This window comes from Panicum hallii, chromosome 2, assembly GCF_002211085.1.
Source record: "Panicum hallii strain FIL2 chromosome 2, PHallii_v3.1, whole genome shotgun sequence".
NCBI classification, from domain to species: Eukaryota; Viridiplantae; Streptophyta; class Magnoliopsida; order Poales; family Poaceae; genus Panicum; species Panicum hallii.
In genome coordinates this window covers 2,443,355-2,461,731 of record NC_038043.1, presented here as the reverse complement: position 1 = coordinate 2,461,731, position 18,377 = coordinate 2,443,355, and the positions used below count along the sequence as shown (strand labels likewise).

Here is an 18,377-nt window from a genome sequence, read left to right as displayed (position 1 = left end):
TATCGCTAGGTTTGACTAGTTTCGGACATGTTACTTCGGACTTGTTTATAGCTTATCCCTTCTTGTCGCAACCTTTTTCCCTTCTTTCTTCATTAAAACGGAGGCAGCACAGAAGAGGGACTTGGTACATTTTCAGACGAAACATGCAATTCAGTTTGTCTCTGTGCTAGTCAAAAAGACGTAGGACCTTCCGAACATTTAGACTTCACTTGGAAACAGTCTCTAAATTAACATTTAGTCTTTTGTGGTGTGAAAAAAGTCATTTTCTTTGCTAAAGCAAGTGCGACACGAAACATTTAGACGTAAGACATTATAACTTTTGCAAGGTGCTTAGAATTTGGATGCCAACCGATCTCTTACATGTAATGCGTTGAGTTTGAATATTTGAAAATTCAGGATCCAATTTTTTTCTACATCCCTACTTAGGTCCATAAACTACCAAATTATTTATGTGTTTAAACTTTTTAATGATTCACTCTAAGTTGACTTTAGTTCAACTATGGACCTAGATTCCACTTGAGAATTGAGATAAACCCGATCTCACTTATATAATTTGATAATTCATGGGTCTATATATTCCAGAATTGTTTCGCAACACTAATAATGTTAAAGTAGCATAAACATATTGCAACAAAAATTATAATCAGGTCGATTTCTTTGTTAGCTTCGAGCAAAACCAGCAGGGCACATGACTGGGAATTTTAAAGTTCGCTGGAGAAAAAAAAAACAACAAGAACCGATCGGAGCTGTCCCATCGCGTTGGGCGGTCGGCCATCAAAATATCCTCAGCTTGCAGCGGCGGCACGTGGCCGGAGCATGGCCGGCCCGCCGAGCCCGGCAGCCCGCGCCGGGGCCAGGCCGGAGGGACCCCCCTTCGCCGCCGCCGCCGCGTCACCCGGCCGTCCCTCACGTGCCGATCCGTCCACGCACGCACACCATGACGCCGTCGCCACCGTTGAATCAGCCAACCCCGAAAGCCACACTCGCGTAAACTACCCATTAACCCCGCGCCATGCACCCGCGGGCCCCGCCCGTCGGCGGCAGGCGCTGGCCGTCGCCTTCGCGCAGTCCCGCCCCGTCAACCTCGTGGCGCTCGGCGAGCGCGCCGCGCGCGACACGCCGGCCCGCCCGCGTCAGCGTCGGTCGGCTCCGCCCGCTTGGAATTTCGCGGCGACAGCCGACAGCGACCCCGCCTGCGAAGCTGCGAGCGAGCGAGTGTGGCGGTGGTAGTAGAGTAGAGTAGAGTAGGAGTAGTAGATAAGCAAGCTGCGGGGCGCCGCCCAGATGGGAATCCGGTTCCGGCACGCACGCGCGGACGGACGCGCCCCGCAGCGCATCTCTCCCCGCGCAGCGCGATGGCTGCTGCTGCTGCTGCTTCGCCCGCGCCAGCTCCGTCCTCCGCGGCGGCGGTCTTCGCCGTCAACGGCGAGCGCGTGGAGCTCCGCGAGGGGGACGTGGACCCCGGCGCCACCCTCCTCGAGTTCCTCCGCACGCGCACCCGCTTCACCGGCCCCAAGCTCGGCTGCGGCGAAGGCACGCCACCTCCTCCCCCACACCACCTCTTCTGTTTCTGTTCAGGGATTTTTGAGCTTGACGAGCTCGGGCCCATTCCGCAGGCGGGTGCGGCGCGTGCGTGGTGCTCCTCTCCACCTACGACGCGGCGTCGGGCGCGGTGTCGCACGCCGCGGCGAGCTCATGCCTGACGCTGTTGCACGGGCTCCACCACCGCGCGGTCACCACCACCGAGGGGCTCGGCCGTGGCCGCGGCCGGGCGGGGCTCCACGCCGTGCACGAGCGCCTCGCGGGGTTCCACGCCACACAGTGCGGCTTCTGCACGCCCGGGGTGTGCATGTCCCTCGCCGCCGCGCTCGCGGGCGCCGAGGCCAAGGGCGTGGGGAGGCCGGCCCCGCCCGAGGGGTCTGCCAGGCTCACGGCGGCCGAGGCGGAGCGGGCGGTTGCGGGCAACCTCTGCCGCTGCACGGGGTACCGCCCGATCGCAGATGCCTGCAAGAGCTTCGCGGCCGACGTGGATTTGGAGGACCTGGGCCTCAACACCTTCTGGAGGAAGGGGGACGCCCATGCTTCCAAGCTGCCGCGGTACGATGAGGGGGCTATCGGTGTCTTCCCGGAGTTCCTCAAGGCTGAGATCAGAGCTTCTTCTGGGATTGGAGGGTGCACGCCGGCATTGGTCGAAAGTGGCAGCACTTGGCACCGGCCTCGGAGTGTGGAGGAGTACTATAATATGGTAGGTTCTGAGTTGTTTGGCAAAAGTAGAACAAAGGTGATTGTGGGCAACACTGCTTCAGGCGTTTACAGAGAAGCAGAGGTGTATGATAGGTACATTGACCTGAGATGCATCCGGGAACTGAATTCAGTTAGTAAGGAAGCCAAGGGTATTGAAATCGGAGCTGCTGTATCGATTTCCAAAGCAATTGAGGCTTTAAGAGAAGCTGGTGGCTGCAATGATGTGATCTTTTGTAAGATTGCTGATCACATGGAAAAGGTGGCTTCTCCATTTGTCAGGAACACAGCGAGCTTGGGTGGAAATCTGATAATGGCACAGAGGGACCAGTTTGCCTCTGACATGGCAACGATCCTTCTTGCTGCCGGTTCATCGGTATGCATCCAGGTATCATCGAAAAGGCTGACTGTCACATTGGAGGAATTCCTGCAGATGCCACCTTGTGATTACAAGACACTGCTATTAAGCATTTACATTCCTCATTGGACTCCCGCTGGTGCTTTATCTGATGATAGAACCATGGATAAGGCAGTAAGTACAAGAGGAACCTCTGTGCTATTTGAGACATACCGAGCTTCTCCACGTCCTCTTGGCAATGCAGTTGCATATCTAAATGCTGCTTTCTTGGCTCAAGTTTCTTCAGATGGAACTTCAAGCAGCTTAATATTGAGAGAGCTATGTCTGGCTTTTGGTGCATATGGAACCCAGCATGCCATCAGGGCTAGCAATGTTGAGAAACTGTTAGTGGGTAAACCCATTACTGCATCAGTACTGCTTGAAGCATGTACACTTCTCAAGAAAACAATTGTTCCTAAAGAAGGCACAAGACATGCTGCGTATAGATCAAGCTTGGCAGTTGCATTTCTGTTTAGTTTTCTTTACCCAGTAAACAAAGACACTTTGAAGCCTGTAAAGGCAGTTCATCTTAATTGCTCCGTACCTTCTGGCACCAATGGAAATCCAAATTGTGGACCTGATGCGCATGTTGATGCTTCTCTGAAGATAAATAATATGAAATCGGGTTCATATAGCAATGATCGCATACTTGAATATTCAAATCAGATTATTGAAATCAATAAAGACTATCTCCCAGTTGGCATACCAGCCAAGAAAGTTGGAGCAGAACTCCAAGCCTCCGGTACGGACTTTACAGTACTATTAAATAATCACTCCCTCCTGAGACACATTAAGCGACACTTGGCACCTACAATACATATGGTCTTGAAAATGCTACCTCCATCACGAATTTGTCTAATATAACAGTATGAGACCTGGTAACATTTATCATATTTATTGAAGTATTTCTGGAGACAAATATATATGTATCATTTACATACGCCCCAATCCAAAAAAATCATGTAGACACTGAGAGAACGCTACTTATTCTGAATGTTACTTTTGGAATATCATTGGAAGTTATCTATTTAAAAGGCTGGGTACAATTGGATAATGTAGTGTGTTATATTTGCTTGCAGCCTTGTTGGTGCTATTTATTTTCTTGCTTTATCTTCCTATCTGCCCTTTTGAATTACATATGCAACATTCATGCTCTCTTTTTCATGTTTAGTTATGTGGCTATTTAATCATTGTCAATCTTTTATCATCTGTTCTTTTGGAAAGTAAAACTACAGTCCTGAGTGCTGACACAAAACCAATATATATAGGTGAGGCTGTATTTGTGGATGACATCCCTTCTCCCAAGGACTGTCTTTATGGAGCATTTGTATATAGCACAAAACCTTTAGCCTATGTGAGGAGCATAGAACTCGATCCTTCTCTCAAGCAGCTTAATACATTGGGAGTTGTCACTGTTAAAGATATCCCAGAAAGTGGCGGCAATGTTGGAGCCAGCACTATATTTGGACCTGAACCCCTATTTGGTGATCCAGTAACTCAGTGTGCTGGGGAACCTCTTGCTATTGTGGTATGGCTTTTGTATTGATAGTTCTGGATTTAGAGACTACTAATAATGAAATTTTTGTTTATGAGAATGCATGTAATAGCCATATTCTGCTATCCTGAATCTTTTTGGCATAGATTGCAGAAACACAAAGATTTGCCAACATAGCTGCTAAACGAGCTGTTGTTGACTACAGTACTGAGAACTTAGATGCTCCAATTTTATCGATAGAGGATGCTGTAAGAAGATGCAGTTATTTTGAAACCCCACCTTTTCTTCTTCCCCAAAAGATTGGTGATTTCTCAAAAGGAATGGCAGAAGCAGATCAGAAAATCTACTCAGCTGAGGTACACTTCCTGCATCATTATGATCTGTGGATACATATATTTTAATGTAAAGCGTGGATACATATATTTTACTGTAAAGTATAAAGAGTATGTGCTTGTGCATTAGCATTCTTATCCATTGATTACATAGATGATAAATATCTTCGAGTGGTTTTCCACATGTGAAATCTGACGAATTTGCAATATAGTATGTTCTGTGTCGGCCCACCATTGGTGCCTAAAGTGATTTTAGCTTAAGCTGCTTTTGTGGAGTACTTGTGCCTTTTGTATTCCTTTTCTTTTGATTTAGTTATGCTCTACCTTGGCTAACTTTTCTGTGTGGCATACATAACCCTATGATAGATCCTAACAAGGGAGCACAATTTAGTGGGCATCTTTTTCTGATATATCTTTGATATTGTTACTATAATGTTCTCCAGCAAGATACACCTTTTGCAGGTGAAGCTTAATTCTCAGTACTACTTTTACATGGAAACACAAACTGCTCTGGCCATACCTGATGAGGATAACTGCATGGTAGTGTATAGCTCAAGCCAATGCCCTGAGACAACACAAAATGTCATTGCAAAGTGCCTTGGTTTACCTTTTCACAATGTTCGTGTTATTACTCGAAGAGTTGGTGGTGGATTTGGAGGAAAAGCTGTTAGATCATTGCCTGTAAGTGTCTAGCCATAGTCTTTGATAGCAATCTATGCTTAAAATGCTGGAAACATGTTACTTTTCTCTTTCTTTTACCAGTCTATATTTTGTAGTTTGCACTATTATGGAGCACAAATGCTAAACAATCAAATATTGCTTTGTGTTCATTTCTAGTATGTCTGATAATCAACATGGCAAAAATGTCTAGGAGTATTACAAGCCGTTCTTTCAAAATATTTTAGAAAAGAAAAAAAACTATTTCGTGCCCTTTAAACCATTGAGGTAATTTTCTTGACAACCAGAACCTGTAAGTATGAGTAACCCCAACACGGGTAATTGTCTACACATCTTCATCTTGTAAGAATATATAGAGCCATCATTAATCATGCTGTATGGTTTTTTTTTGTGCATCCATGATACTTTTTTTATGACTAGTAAGGTTGAATGTATCTGTTCTATACGTTGTTCACTTAGCCTAGCAGTTTTTGACTTTTTTCAATGGAGCACTTATCCTATTAATTTCTTTTACTACAGGTGGCAACTGCTTGTGCACTTGCAGCATTTAAGTTGCGTCGTCCTGTTCGAATGTATTTGGACCGCAAGACTGACATGATAGTGAGTGGAGGTCGGCATCCCATGAAAATATGCTATTCAGTGGGATTCAAGTCAGATGGAAAGATCACTGCTTTGCATATAGATTTGTTCATAAATGCAGGAATGACAAAAGATGTTAGCCTGATCATTCCTCACAATTTCATTGAGGCACTGAAGAAATATAATTGGGGTGCCTTTTCTTATGAAGCAAAGGTCTGTAAAACAAACACAGCAACGAAGTCTGCAATGCGGGGGCCTGGGGAAGTACAAGGCTCTTATGTTGCTGAAGCTATAGTTGAGCATGTTGCTTCTGCACTCTCCACTGATGCTAATTTGGTTAGGCATAGAAATCTACACACAGTTGAGAGCCTTTCTTTGTTTCACAGTGAGTGCAGTGAAGATGGCATGGGTTATACGCTTCCCTCTATATGTGGTCAATTGACTGCTTCAGAAAACTACCAGCACCATCTTGAAATAGTCCAGTCTTTCAACAGAAATAACAGATGGAAAAAGCGAGGTCTTGCTTTTGTGCCAATTGTACACAAAGTATTATCTCGACCGACACCTGGAAAAGTGTCTATCCTTAATGATGGGTCTATTGCTGTTGAAGTTGGAGGCATTGAGTTAGGCCAGGGGCTTTGGACAAAAGTGAAGCAGATGGCAGCGTTTGGTCTTGGACAACTGTGGACTGATGGAAGTCAAGAGTTTTTTGACAGAATCAGAATTATTCAAGCGGATACATTGAGTAATGTACAGGGAGGGTGGACCACAGGGAGTACGACATCAGAATCTAGCTGTGAAGCAGTTCGTCTTGCCTGCAATATCTTGGTTGACAGGCTGAAACCAGTCAAGGAGCAATTTCAAGAAAAGCAAAGCAGCCTTTCATGGGATGAACTTATTTCCAAGGTTATTAGTTACTTCCTTACTTATCAATTGTAGGGAACTACCTTCTTTGATCCCCTTGATGTAGCAGAATTTGACCATCTCTGTCTTTCATATGGAAAAAGCACGTGCTCAGGAAATTACGCATTACCAGATTTTAGCATTACAAGTGCAATTGCACATCTTTAACTTATTGCTCAATATATGAATTGTTTCTTTCACTAATACGCAGGCAAAAATGGTTGGTGTGGACTTATCAGCACGAGAATACTACATTCCTGGGGCTTCTGGTTCTTATCTAAACTATGGAGCTGCTGCTAGTGAGGTATCCTTGTTTTACACTTTAAGTATGGCTTAAGACACTGCTCTAGACAATAGAATAATGATAGCAAACAGTTGAAATGTGTATGGCCATGTTAAGATGTTCGTTCAACATTGCAGGTTGAGATTGATCTTCTGACTGGGGCCACCACTATTTTGCGAAGTGATCTTATATATGACTGCGGCCAGAGCTTAAACCCTGCCGTGGACTTGGGGCAGGTGGGTATAATGACCATATTTATATTGCTCTTTTTCACCTTCAGAAATCTGCAGATTTGTTTTCTTTTCTCTGTTTCTTTTGTTGATGATCTTGAAGTATTACTCACTTCCAGATATCAGGTGATAAGTTAATATCTTTACTTTAAACTTGAAAAATGTCAATATTTTCTGAGACAGCTGAGCTACGATAATCGAAATATCTTGTAATATATCATTGTGGGGCTACTTCATGTTTGTTAACTTCGACCTTTACTTTTCATATTTCAGGTTGAAGGGGCATTTGTTCAAGGAATTGGCTATTTCATGAGCGAGGAATATGTCACCAACTCAGACGGATTGGTTATCTCAGACGGGACATGGACATACAAGATCCCAACTGTGGACACTATCCCAAAACAGTTCAATGTTAAGCTGATTAACAGTGGATTCCACAAGAAACGGGTGCTCTCTTCAAAAGGTGCTTAGTTTCTCACCTTTGATTATGCTTTTAATTGGTTGCACCTGAGCTTACATGTTTTGCAGGTTCAAAACAAATTGGCAAATTTCTTTAGATATCATGTGTTGTATTTATCGGTAGAGAATTATTCCCAGTGGCACCAAGATCCAAATTTGGGAAAGTGCATTGCGCTCTGATCCAAAAACACCCAGGAGTAACTGTCAACAAAAAACATTGCTGTAAAAATAGAATTATTCTCAGTGGCACCAAGATCCATATTTGGGAAAAGTGCATTGTGCTCTGATCCAAAAACACCCAGGAGTAACTGTCAACAAAAAACATTGCTGTAAAAATGAGAGCATAGCTGGTGGAAAACGGGCTAACTGTTGAAAACTCTGTCAAAAGTCATATTTAGAAGTTTTCAAAAATCTTGGAAAACTCACCATCCATGGATGAGATTATGATATGATGCTATGTAAAATTTCAAGTCGAAAGTCCACACCATTTGGGAGATACAAAAATGATAATTTGTATGTGTATATGTATCTGATATTTGTGATTTTTGTATCTCACAAATGAGTTGGAGTTCGGTACTCAAATTGTGTGATGTGGTAGCATGTCATCGACTATGGATTGTTTTTTCTTCCAGAATTTTTGAAAACTTGTACATCTGACTCTTGATGGAGTTTTCAGGTTTCCAACATTAGCCCCGGTGTACACTGGATACGCTCTTGCAAAAAAAAAAATCCAGAAGAAATTCAGGGCCAGGGGTGTAGCATACTGCATACATGACGTTGTGTAAACACTGCACTACATGTATCTTTTTTGGAATTTTGGAACAGTCAGTTTGATGTGCTTCTTGGGGATGTTTCGGTTTTCCTTGATCATTGCATCATGTACAAGCTGCAGCATATGTTACTAACTGGAGTCCTTTGTTGCAGCATCTGGGGAGCCGCCTTTGCTTCTTGCCGCATCGGTGCACTGTGCGACAAGAGAAGCAATTAGAGCAGCAAGGAAGCAAACCCGCTTCTCTGATTCTGTACCTTCCTCACCATCACATTTCGATCTGGAGGTTCCTGCGATCATGCCCGTGGTGAAGGAGCTTTGTGGCTTGGACAACGTGGAGAGGTACTTGGAGAGCTTGCTGAGCTCCAAATGAAGAACCAATCGAAGCCAGCACCTGTTTTCCCCAACTTTCCTTAGCTGTGTAAAACCATTGTAGATAAGGTTATTGCACGGTTCGGCATGTCCCAAAGTTCAAAGAGAAGAGAGGTTCATAGCTGTAGATAGTGGGTATCATCAGAACTTGCAAATTTCGGTTATCTGAATGTAACAGTTGTGTTGAGTGATCAATGCAGTATACTCCTACACGCTATAATAGAGGACGACATACTTGCAGCGATTTGACTGAGACTGTTTTCTATGTTTTTTTGGCTTCCGAGAATGTGCATCGGTTGAAATGGAGTATAGGACCATACCACAAGAGGATCAGTTTTGAGTCTTTATAAAAAAAAGACATCCGTGTGTTTCTCTTATTCACATAGCAAAATATTACAGCGTTTTTTTCCCTGGAGATGGGTGCACTGCACGCCTATACGCTATACCCTCACACTCCACTCGAGCATGCTTCTCTACACAGAAATTACACATAGACCCAGGCATTACATACCCATTCACAACTCAACTCAAGATGTATGTGCCTTTTACACAGTGAAAGGCCCGTGCATAGGCCCAGATCAGAGTTATTGTTACATGAACAGCCTCAAGAGCTCCAGAACTCACGCTGAAGCAACAGGATTCTCCTCCTTGACCTTGCTCTCTACACCTTGTTCCAGTACGTGTGCAGTCACACCTTCAGTGTTCTTTCCCTTCTCTTCCTGCACCAGTGCAGGCTCCTCTTCATTGGTCTTTCCCTTGCCGCCCTCTTCCAGCTCTTTCAGCTGCCTCATGATATCCTCCCTCTTAGCTTGTAGGTCTTGCAACTTGGCGTCGACCTTCTCCAGTTTTGCCTTCAGCTTTTCCGGATCGGTAATCTTCTCCTTTGCGCCCTTGTCTTTCTTCTCCTTGTCTTTCTTCTTGCCTTCTTCATCTTCACCGCCATCCTTCTCCTTCTTCTTACCATCTTCCTTCTTGTCACCCTTGTCCTTCTTCTTCTCTTTCTTTTCTTTGTCTTTCTTGTTGCCTTCGTCGTCATCATCAGCACCATCCTTTTCTTTCTTCTTACCGTCTTCCTTCTTGTCAGTCTTGTCCTTCTTCTCTTTGTTTTTCTTCTCAACTTCTCCATCTTCATTGCGAATGTCTTCCTTCAGTGGTTCATCATTTGTAAGCTTGATTTCTCGGGGGGCTGAGTATGCAGCTCCTTCACCACTCTTATTCTTCAGCTGACCCTCCTTATGTTTCGTCTCTTCGTTCTTCTTGTTCTTGTTTTCCTTGTCTTTGCCTTTCTCTTGTTTTTCAACGCTTGAACCCTTGGACTCCGATTCATCCTTATCTTTGGTCTTTTTATCCTTATCTTTATCTTTGCTTTCGCTCTTCTTATGTTTCTCTTCATCACCTGCATCTTCATCATCTTTCTTCTTTTTCTTATCTTTAGTTTTCTCTTGTTTTTCATCACTTGAAACCTTTGACTCTGAACCATCCTTCTCTTTTTCCTTATCTTTAGCCTTCTTATCCTTCTTGTCTTTCTCTTTGCTTTCGCTCTTCTTATCTTTCTCTGTCTTTCCTGAAACCTCATCATCTTCCTTCTTTTTCTTATCTTTCTCCTTCTTATCCTTCTTCTTCACCTTCTCACCATCTTCGTCATCATTATGCTCATCTTCATGTTTCTCTGATTTCTTCTTCTCCTTCTCTTTGTCTTTCTTCACCTCTTTAACCTTGCCCGCAGACCCTGCACTGTCCCCCAAGTCTTTGACCTCTTCCTTCTCCACAAACTTGGCTTGGATCTCTATCTCGACCTCCTTCTTCTCGTCCTCATCTCCGGATGACTTGTCCTTGCTCTTGATCTTGAGATGGATCTCATCTTTGGACTTCTTCTCCTCCTCCTTCTGCATGGCAGATTCTTTATCTTTTCCCATCTCGAATGCAATCGAGCCCCCTGCAGTTACAACTTTTAGTCACTATCATAGACTTGCTACACGGTGGAGCATCATATTCGTATTTCGTACAGGACAGGCAACAACTTTTTTCCACAAGATAATCTGCTGAGCACAGTGATCTGTGCCCCATGTGTGGCCCTATTCTATCAACAGTTTTGCCATATTCACACAAAGATAATGCGACACATCCAAGGGATAACTAAACCGGTCTGTGCACATGTTTCATAAATCACCGAGTAACATTTAGTAGTTTTTTTTTCAGCAATCAGCATATAAATACAAACTTGGATCAGGCTATTGCAATCTGGAGCAGGCACAACAAGGCAAGTATCTGAAGAATTGGCTCGGTAGCTGGTACAAGCTGGAAAGTGCTGCACAACTGCAGCTAAATCTACTTCCTCTTCCTCTTCCTCTTAATGAAATACGTGCTCAGGCACGTTCGCGAAAAAAAAACTGCAGCTAACTCTAGTCGAGCTCTGTTGCACAAACTGAGTGCTCTCGCTGATGCCATTGCCACGCATACGCATTACCGCGTAAGCTGCTACAGCAACCACTCACGAACAAAGGCAAGAACATGAACTAGCATTCTAGCAAACCGATCGATTCAACTCAAGTACAGTACACGAGTACAGGAGGGGGTTTCTTGGGTTCTAACCTTGTTGATGGTGAGGCTTCGGCGCCTTCGTTGAAAGATCAGCAGAAGAACGAACGATCCGGCGGCGGCGGCGGGGTTGGCCTTCGCGGCGCGCTGCAGGGTGGGAGATCGGCCCGGACTCAGCCGGTCGGTAAGATCTGGGAGGGGCGCAAAGCGGGACGAGTGCGGCAGCTTCGAGAACGAGACGGCGCTTAAAAGAATGGAGAAGGGGGGCGGGTGGAAAGGAGAAGAAGGCCGACCGAAGGCGACGTGCGTCGCCGCGTCGTCAGGCAGCGCGTGCGGGCGTGCGACGGTGCAGCCGCGTGGCACGCGCTCTGTGTGTCGGCCGGGCCTCTCGTGGGCCTTGACTGCCCCACGGGCTGGTTTGGGCGGTGGGCTCGTGGGCTCGATCTGCACACTGCCACACTAGGATACACGTTTCAAGGAAGGAGTAAATCGCACGGGTCCAGCCGGCCGGCCAGGGCAGATTACGTGTCAAGTGTCAATTATTGAAATGGTTTTCAACTCCCTGATTGCTAGAATGCAGAAAATCCGTCTACCAGTTCAATTTTGTGTGAAAGTGGAACCCTCATTTTCACAGGTTTCACCGTTTACACAACGTGATCGTCGCTCATCTTTTCGTCGGTTGTTGCTGTCAGGAGAAGGAGTTATTATCTTGTAAACGTATATTAAAATTCTAAATAAGTAGCCCTCCGCGAATGTGGGCTAGTCTGACAGCTACACAATACACAGCTCTCTCCATCGCGGAACATGCTCCAACGGCATCCGAGAACGCCAAGACCGTATCATCTAGAGCAGTAGTGCCAGTATTTAATCATTTTTTGCGCAATAATTTAATCCAGCGAAAGAATATGGAGTAGCACTACGATTGGGATTATATTAAAATGGTGTTTGGATCTTGTGGCTAATTTTTATCCGAATCGTATCGAATGTTTTGATGCCAAATGGAGGACTAAACATAAGCTAACTATAGAACTAATTACAGACTAATTCATGAGATGAATTTATTAAGCTTAATTATTCTATATTATCAAATGGACTAATTAGGTTTAATGGATCCGTCTCGCGAATTAGTCTTTATTTATGTAAGTAATTTTATAATTAATCTATATTAATTGTTTCTAATTATTGTTCAAATATCCGATATGATAGACTAAAAATTAATCAGAGAATCCAAGCAGCCTCTAAAATGACATTATGACTAGACACTTGGATGCAGAAGCAAACATCCTCGCGTTGCCTAACCCACCGCTGTCGTCCAGCTTGGCACAGGTTTCCCCGTTGGGCCCCGCGCACCCAGCGCCTCCAGGCTTCCGCGCCGGAGCCGCGAGATAACCGGAAGGTGGGCCCGGCGCGCCACCGGTCGAGTCCGGTGCGGTGCGCGGTGGGCCCGACGTAGCCGACTGGGCCTAGCACTAGCAGCTGTTTCGTCCCAGCCAGCCGGCCCGACGCGGAGTTCCAGCGCAGAGGAATAGAAAAAGGGTCAGCACTGGTGCTCACCTGCCGCTCCGCTCCTGTTGTCCAACGCAGTTCACGAACAGAAGGGGCCGAAAAGGAGTTGAAAATTTGCTACGGCTACGTGACGCAGTGAACTCGCTTTCTCGGCCGAGAGGCAGAGCAGTCAAGCTCAGGCAGGCACTGGTTCGGTTGGACCTGAATCTTATGAAAACGACCTTTCTTCCTATGTCATGAATTCAAACAGAATCAGAAGAATGGAAGACAAATTGCTGTGGACAAAACAAACATTTTGACAGCTTGAAATTGTAGTCTAATTCGTGGGAGTGGGATTAGTTTCTTTTTAGGCTTACAAGATCCTTATTCTATATTCGGTCATATTTGATCACTTTCAGTTGTCGATAAAAGTATATCTGATAGTATAATTAAATTTCTTAATCATAAAGATAGTACAATTAGTAATCAAGATGGTATCAATAATCAATCTCTATGTTAAAGCAAGCAAGCGAGGAGAACCGAAAGAACAAAGTGAAAATATTAACAACACAGTTCAAGACAAATATATTCCCAAACAGATATTACAGTTCAATTCAACACCAGGATGCAAAACCTCATCAACTTAATACATTTGGGCACAGTAACCGACCATTTTATGAGATCATTAACTACTGGATCGGCATTAAAATAAACTCATCCGGCATCCTTTTTTCCGAGAAGAAAAAAAACCCTTTCCTTTGACACTTGCCAGCCTGCCTAAAAAGACCCTGGTGGCCCACCTGCCAGCTTCAGCAGCCGCGGCGTCCAGCAGCTTAACCCCCACCTCTCCTCCGCTTAAAGCATCCTCTGCGGCGCAACGGCCACACCTCCTCCGCCCCCGACCTCCCCTCGGCTCCCCCCTCTCTCCTCGCCGCTTGCCCGTTTCTATCTCCTCGCCGCACAGGCCGCCTCGCCGCCATGAACAACCTCCTCTCGGTAAGCGCCCCGTCTCCTCCTTTTTTCCTCCCCTCCGGGAAGGCTTCTCCTGCTTCCTCAGACCGCTCGCCGGGATCCGGCGCGCGAGCTCGAGATCTGGGGCGGGGTAGTCGGCTCTGCCCCCTGCCCGTGCAGGCTTCCGTGTCCTGGGAGGGGACACCTGGCGGCGCCAAAACTTGGTTAGCGTAATCGGAGGTAGCAGCGGTGGAGTGATCGGCGGGGAAAAGGATTGCTTGAGCGGGGCGGCGAGCCGGAATGCGGGAGCTAGCGGTGGAAGGAACCGGCCCGGGTTTCTCGGCTGGGTGCGGTAGATTAGCCGCTTTTGGGGTGGTCGAGTTAGATCTGTGTGGTTTGGTTCCGAGGCAGTTGAGTTGCCTTTGGGACCAAGTGGGCTGGTTGGGCTTTTGGCTGGTGGTTTTGTGCCTCCCTGAGTTGTACCAAGGATGGAGGTTCTGTTTTTCTCTGAATTGTTCTCTAGCTGTGGGTGAACTGTGTTGTTAGAACCATTCTCAATGCATAATTGCATTAATTGCTCGTGGTGCAATTGGTTTGATTCAACCGCAGCAATGATCGTGTTTAAACACTATTTGCGTTAAGTGCTGCTGTTGAAGTGAGAATTCGGAGGCTTTGTATTTACTGGAGTTTGATGTGCTGTAAAGCCCCTTTTCGCGTCAGATGGGACATAACTTCTTGTTTTTGGTGCATGTGCATTCCAGTCTTGTACACTTTGCAATAGGAAGGAAGTGTTGGACTTAATTTGGAAATCTATCTGCTCTGTTGGGGATGAAATGCCTATGCTGGTTGCCATCATGCTATTTTAAGCTGGTGCATGTAGAACACTTGGCTTTCCATATTGGGTTTATAATATAACCATCTTTTGTGAAGTAGCCGCAGTACATGTGTAACATATTACAAACTTTCCTTTTGCACAGGATTCCTTTGAGCTCCCTCGGCGGGACTCTTCGAGAGATGCAGACATTGAAATGGGAATGCATCAGGCTGATGCTTCAGACAACTTAAAGGATTTCTTGAAAAAGGTGGTGTTAACCTAAATACTCTACTGTGTGCATCTATTCATCTTACCACATCCACATGTAGATTATTGCATAAGAACTCTAATGTGCGTATCTATTCATCTTACGAAATTTACACTGTTAGTACAACTTTTGCCTTTATGATTAATGACATCATGCTTTGTGATGACCAGGTTGATGCAATCGAGAGTCTAATTGCAAAGCTGACAAATCTATTGAATAAGCTCCAGGTGCACTCACTCCCCATTAATTGATTGCTATTTTATTGATGAACTTACCTTTGGACCTGTAAATCTTACGTAATGAACCTAACTTGTGTTTGTAGACTGCAAACGAGGAATCCAAAGCAGTTACAAAAGCAAGTTCCATGAAAGGTGAGTATTTGTTTATTCTAGCAAATTTAACCTTATTTGATCTGAAATGCATATGCACTCTTTTGGAAATACCATTATACTTAGATGCAACAATTCTTTTTAATAGCAATCAAGCAGCGAATGGAGAAAGATATCGATGAAGTGGGGAAAATTGCTCGTCAGGCGAAGACAAAAGTTGATGAACTAGAAAAAGATGTATGCTCTTGCTTGACCCTGATAGTTAAAAGTAGCAGTTTTGCAGTATCTATAAATCGAATCACTCCACTCGTATGATAGGTATTGTTAAAATAAGTAATATCTTGGTTAATCATTTTGCTGATAACTGTAAGATGCTAAGAAGAAATCTTCCTATTTTACTTGTAATATGGTATTTTGTGAGGCTTTATTGTTTTGAAATATTGCTAAATTTTGCACTGTAAACAAACTATTTTCTGAAAGCTTTGAATTTTTTAACTAAGCTGACTTGTGTGCCGCTATCAACAATCAACTTTGTATTATTTGCTGTCATTGTGGAATAGAACTTATCAAATAGGCAAAAACCTGGATGCGGAAAGGGGTCTGCCGTGGACCGATCAAGAGAACAGACTACTGGGTAAGTTTACAGTTCATCTCACTGTCTTCAGTTATTGAGCTTGCAAGAATTTGTTGTTTATTCAATATGTTTACCAATTTCTACAGAGCAGTGAAAAAGAAATTGAAGGAGCGGATGGATGATTTTCAGGTACTGTGTTCCTGTAATGGAAATGTCTGCCTTTCCATTTATGTGATTATTCTGCTGTTCTGTGATACTAAGTTCCCTGTAACATACGATGATCTTAAAATCTGAGTATACAATTAATTGCTTCGACATTTCATTACTTCTAGGAAGATTGAATATGCTTTCTAGGGTATCAGAGAGGAAATGTTCTACTTTACCATGCCTAAGAGACATCAAAGCATAAGACTCTTTACGCCTGTCTCATTATAAGATTGATGATTGCGTGTTTATTTAAGTTTAAAAAAGATAAACACTATGTTCAGCTGCAAGTTCTGCTTTCACTAGTTAACTGATGGTATGATTCTAGAATGGCTTCAAGTTTGTTAATCTTTGGGAACACCTGCCAATAGTCTAATTGCTGACAAAGCTGTGGGGAAAATTAAATATATTCTTTGTATCATGTAAGTAATACCTTGTTAACATCTGGTGCAGGCTTTAAGAGAAGCAATCAGGCAAGAGTACCGTGAGGTTGTTGAAAGAAGGGTTTTTACTGTAACTGGTAATCGTCCCGATGAAGAGGTAAATACTGCACCGTCATACCTTTCACATGTGGTTATGTTTGTACTTGTCCTTGTGCTGTTATTTTGCAATGAATTTTGATTTATGACTGACTCCATAATTTCTCATGTTGTTGCTTTAAACCCTGCAGACAATTGATGACTTGATAGAGACTGGAAAAAGTGAGCAAATCTTCAAAGACGCAATCCAACAGCAGGGAAGAGGCCAGGTATGTGTGATGTAGCATAGGTCATTACTATTTATGACTTTTGAGATATATATTGGTTTCAGGAGCAAGTCTATCCATATCTTTTTACAGCATCTATTTGTAATTAACATGCTTTTTTTTGTCATTTGCAGATACTGGACACTGTTGCTGAAATACAGGAGCGACATGATGCTGTAAGGGATCTAGAGAGGAAGCTACTTGAGTTGCAACAGGTGATCCCTTTTCTTCTTCTTTTTTGGCATAAGCTCTTCTATGTAATATAGTATCTTATAAAGCTGAGTATAAAACACATGACATGGAGGTGCCACATTATCACTTTTGGCAATTACTGTAAAACGATGTCATTCAATGGACACAGAGTTCCCTTCAGTAGTCAGTATACTGCCTAGCTTCCAACAGAAGAATCTAAATAACTAATACTAAAACTGGTGTAGTTCTGTCCCCAGTTGATGTGGCTAATTTACAACACTTTAAGAATAGACATAAAAGCACTATATTTTTGCAGTAGCTTCTAATTGTCTCTGAGCATCAAAAGATAATATGTCCCTTCATGACATGTTTTTTATTTTTGCCTCTTAGATATTCATGGATATGGCAGTTCTTGTTGAGGCTCAAGGAGACATGATCAACAACATCGAGACACATGTAAGAGTTTCCTACTTCTGCAGGTAGTTTGTATAGGACAACCACGGAGTGTTTTTCTATAGCAAGCAAGAATCACTTACATGTCAATTTCTTTCCTCTGTTCAAGGTTTCGAATGCTACCAATCACATACAGCAAGGCGTTAGCGCTCTCCAGAATGCCAAGAAACTGCAGAAGAATTCGAGAAAGTGGATGTGCTATGCCATCATCATACTGCTGGTGATAGTGGTGATCATTGTTGTGGCAGTCATCCAGCCATGGAAGAAGGGCGCTTAGCGTGGCTCCAAACAGGGGGAGCGCAGGATACATATACATTGTGTTTTCTGCTTGTGTAATATGTGTGTAGCTTTTGTGGTCTATTCGTGATTTATCGTTGTACCTATGATCGACACAACTGAAGCTTCTGCTTGCCCTCAGGCATTTTCGATTCATTCTGTTTGCGGTAGTTGGGTAATGACACTCCAACGGTTGCAACTCTGCAAAAGCCGCTGCAATGTATGTGAAATATGACGCTTCAATACCCGAATGCCGCTCTTTCATTCATGTTCATCGTGTTATCTTTTTGTTTCACCCCCTCTGCAACTCGTGAATCTCACAAGCTCTCACAGGTGTGCTGCAACCTATGAATCATGCTACTGCCACCTCCTTCGTCGGCAACCCCTGGCGCAGGCTACTGCCGCACCTAGTTAACAACACAATGGCACAAAGTATGAAATACATGCATGCAGCATAACAAATTGCTAAAGAGTCTACGAGCGTTCGCTCGGCTGGCTTGCAGCACCGGATGGGCATGCAGTCTCTCACCGGGGTATATCCTTAAATAAATTCTGTTGCCTCTCACGTATGGAGCCACAAAAAGATTGCGACGCGTCCGACGCGTCGCCTAGGACACGTGTGAGTACATGGTTTCTAAATCTGAGTGTAATTGTAGATTTGTTTGTACGTGTTTGATGTGCGTGTATAGAGTGAGTGTGCGTGCATGTATGAACACATACTATAGCTATATCCAGATGAGAGGCTTAAAAAAAATAATGAAAATACCACCCCTAGTTAGGATTCAAAACTTACATCACGTTTATGGTAGG

The 18,377-nt window shown here is 44.2% G+C and overlaps 3 protein-coding genes across 5 annotated transcripts; 2 read left to right on the top strand and 1 right to left on the bottom strand.

The window, feature by feature from the left end:
* Positions 1-1,284: 1,284 nt before the first annotated feature.
* On the top strand, positions 1,285-8,991 carry LOC112881425 (indole-3-acetaldehyde oxidase-like). 3 transcript variants are annotated; one of them, XR_003226475.1, is made up of 11 exons: positions 1,285-1,533; positions 1,617-3,380; positions 3,907-4,166; positions 4,280-4,489; positions 4,928-5,146; positions 5,663-6,628; positions 6,837-6,929; positions 7,046-7,144; positions 7,412-7,601; positions 8,274-8,378; positions 8,522-8,991. XR_003226475.1 is itself a non-coding variant. In XM_025946101.1 (10 exons), the coding sequence occupies exons 1-10, from the start codon at positions 1,356-1,358 to the stop codon at positions 7,693-7,695; spliced, it is 4,008 nt and encodes a 1,335-aa protein (XP_025801886.1). In that variant the 5' UTR covers positions 1,285-1,355; the 3' UTR covers positions 7,696-8,266. The 3 variants fall into 3 exon arrangements, 2 of the variants coding, with proteins under 2 accessions (XP_025801886.1, XP_025801885.1); XM_025946101.1 differs by lacking the exons at positions 8,274-8,378; positions 8,522-8,991 and adding an exon at positions 7,667-8,266; XM_025946100.1 differs by lacking the exon at positions 8,274-8,378 and having other exon boundaries at positions 1,287-1,533; positions 8,522-8,984.
* A 96-nt stretch (positions 8,992-9,087) lies between these two features.
* Positions 9,088-11,512, bottom strand: LOC112881426 (DNA ligase 1-like). Its single transcript, XM_025946102.1, has 2 exons — positions 11,331-11,512; positions 9,088-10,674 (listed from the first exon to the last, which is right to left on the bottom strand). The coding sequence occupies exon 2, from the start codon at positions 10,652-10,654 to the stop codon at positions 9,359-9,361; it is 1,296 nt and encodes a 431-aa protein (XP_025801887.1). The 5' UTR covers positions 10,655-10,674; positions 11,331-11,512; the 3' UTR covers positions 9,088-9,358.
* Positions 11,513-13,601: 2,089 nt separating this feature from the next.
* Positions 13,602-17,835, top strand: LOC112883322 (syntaxin-132-like). Its single transcript, XM_025948602.1, has 12 exons — positions 13,602-13,757; positions 14,690-14,794; positions 14,965-15,021; positions 15,117-15,165; positions 15,272-15,360; positions 15,684-15,757; positions 15,844-15,886; positions 16,355-16,441; positions 16,572-16,649; positions 16,781-16,861; positions 17,229-17,294; positions 17,401-17,835. Exons 1-12 carry the CDS (start codon positions 13,740-13,742, stop codon positions 17,566-17,568), a joined length of 915 nt encoding a protein of 304 aa, XP_025804387.1. The 5' UTR covers positions 13,602-13,739; the 3' UTR covers positions 17,569-17,835.
* The last annotated feature ends 542 nt before the right edge of the window (positions 17,836-18,377 follow it).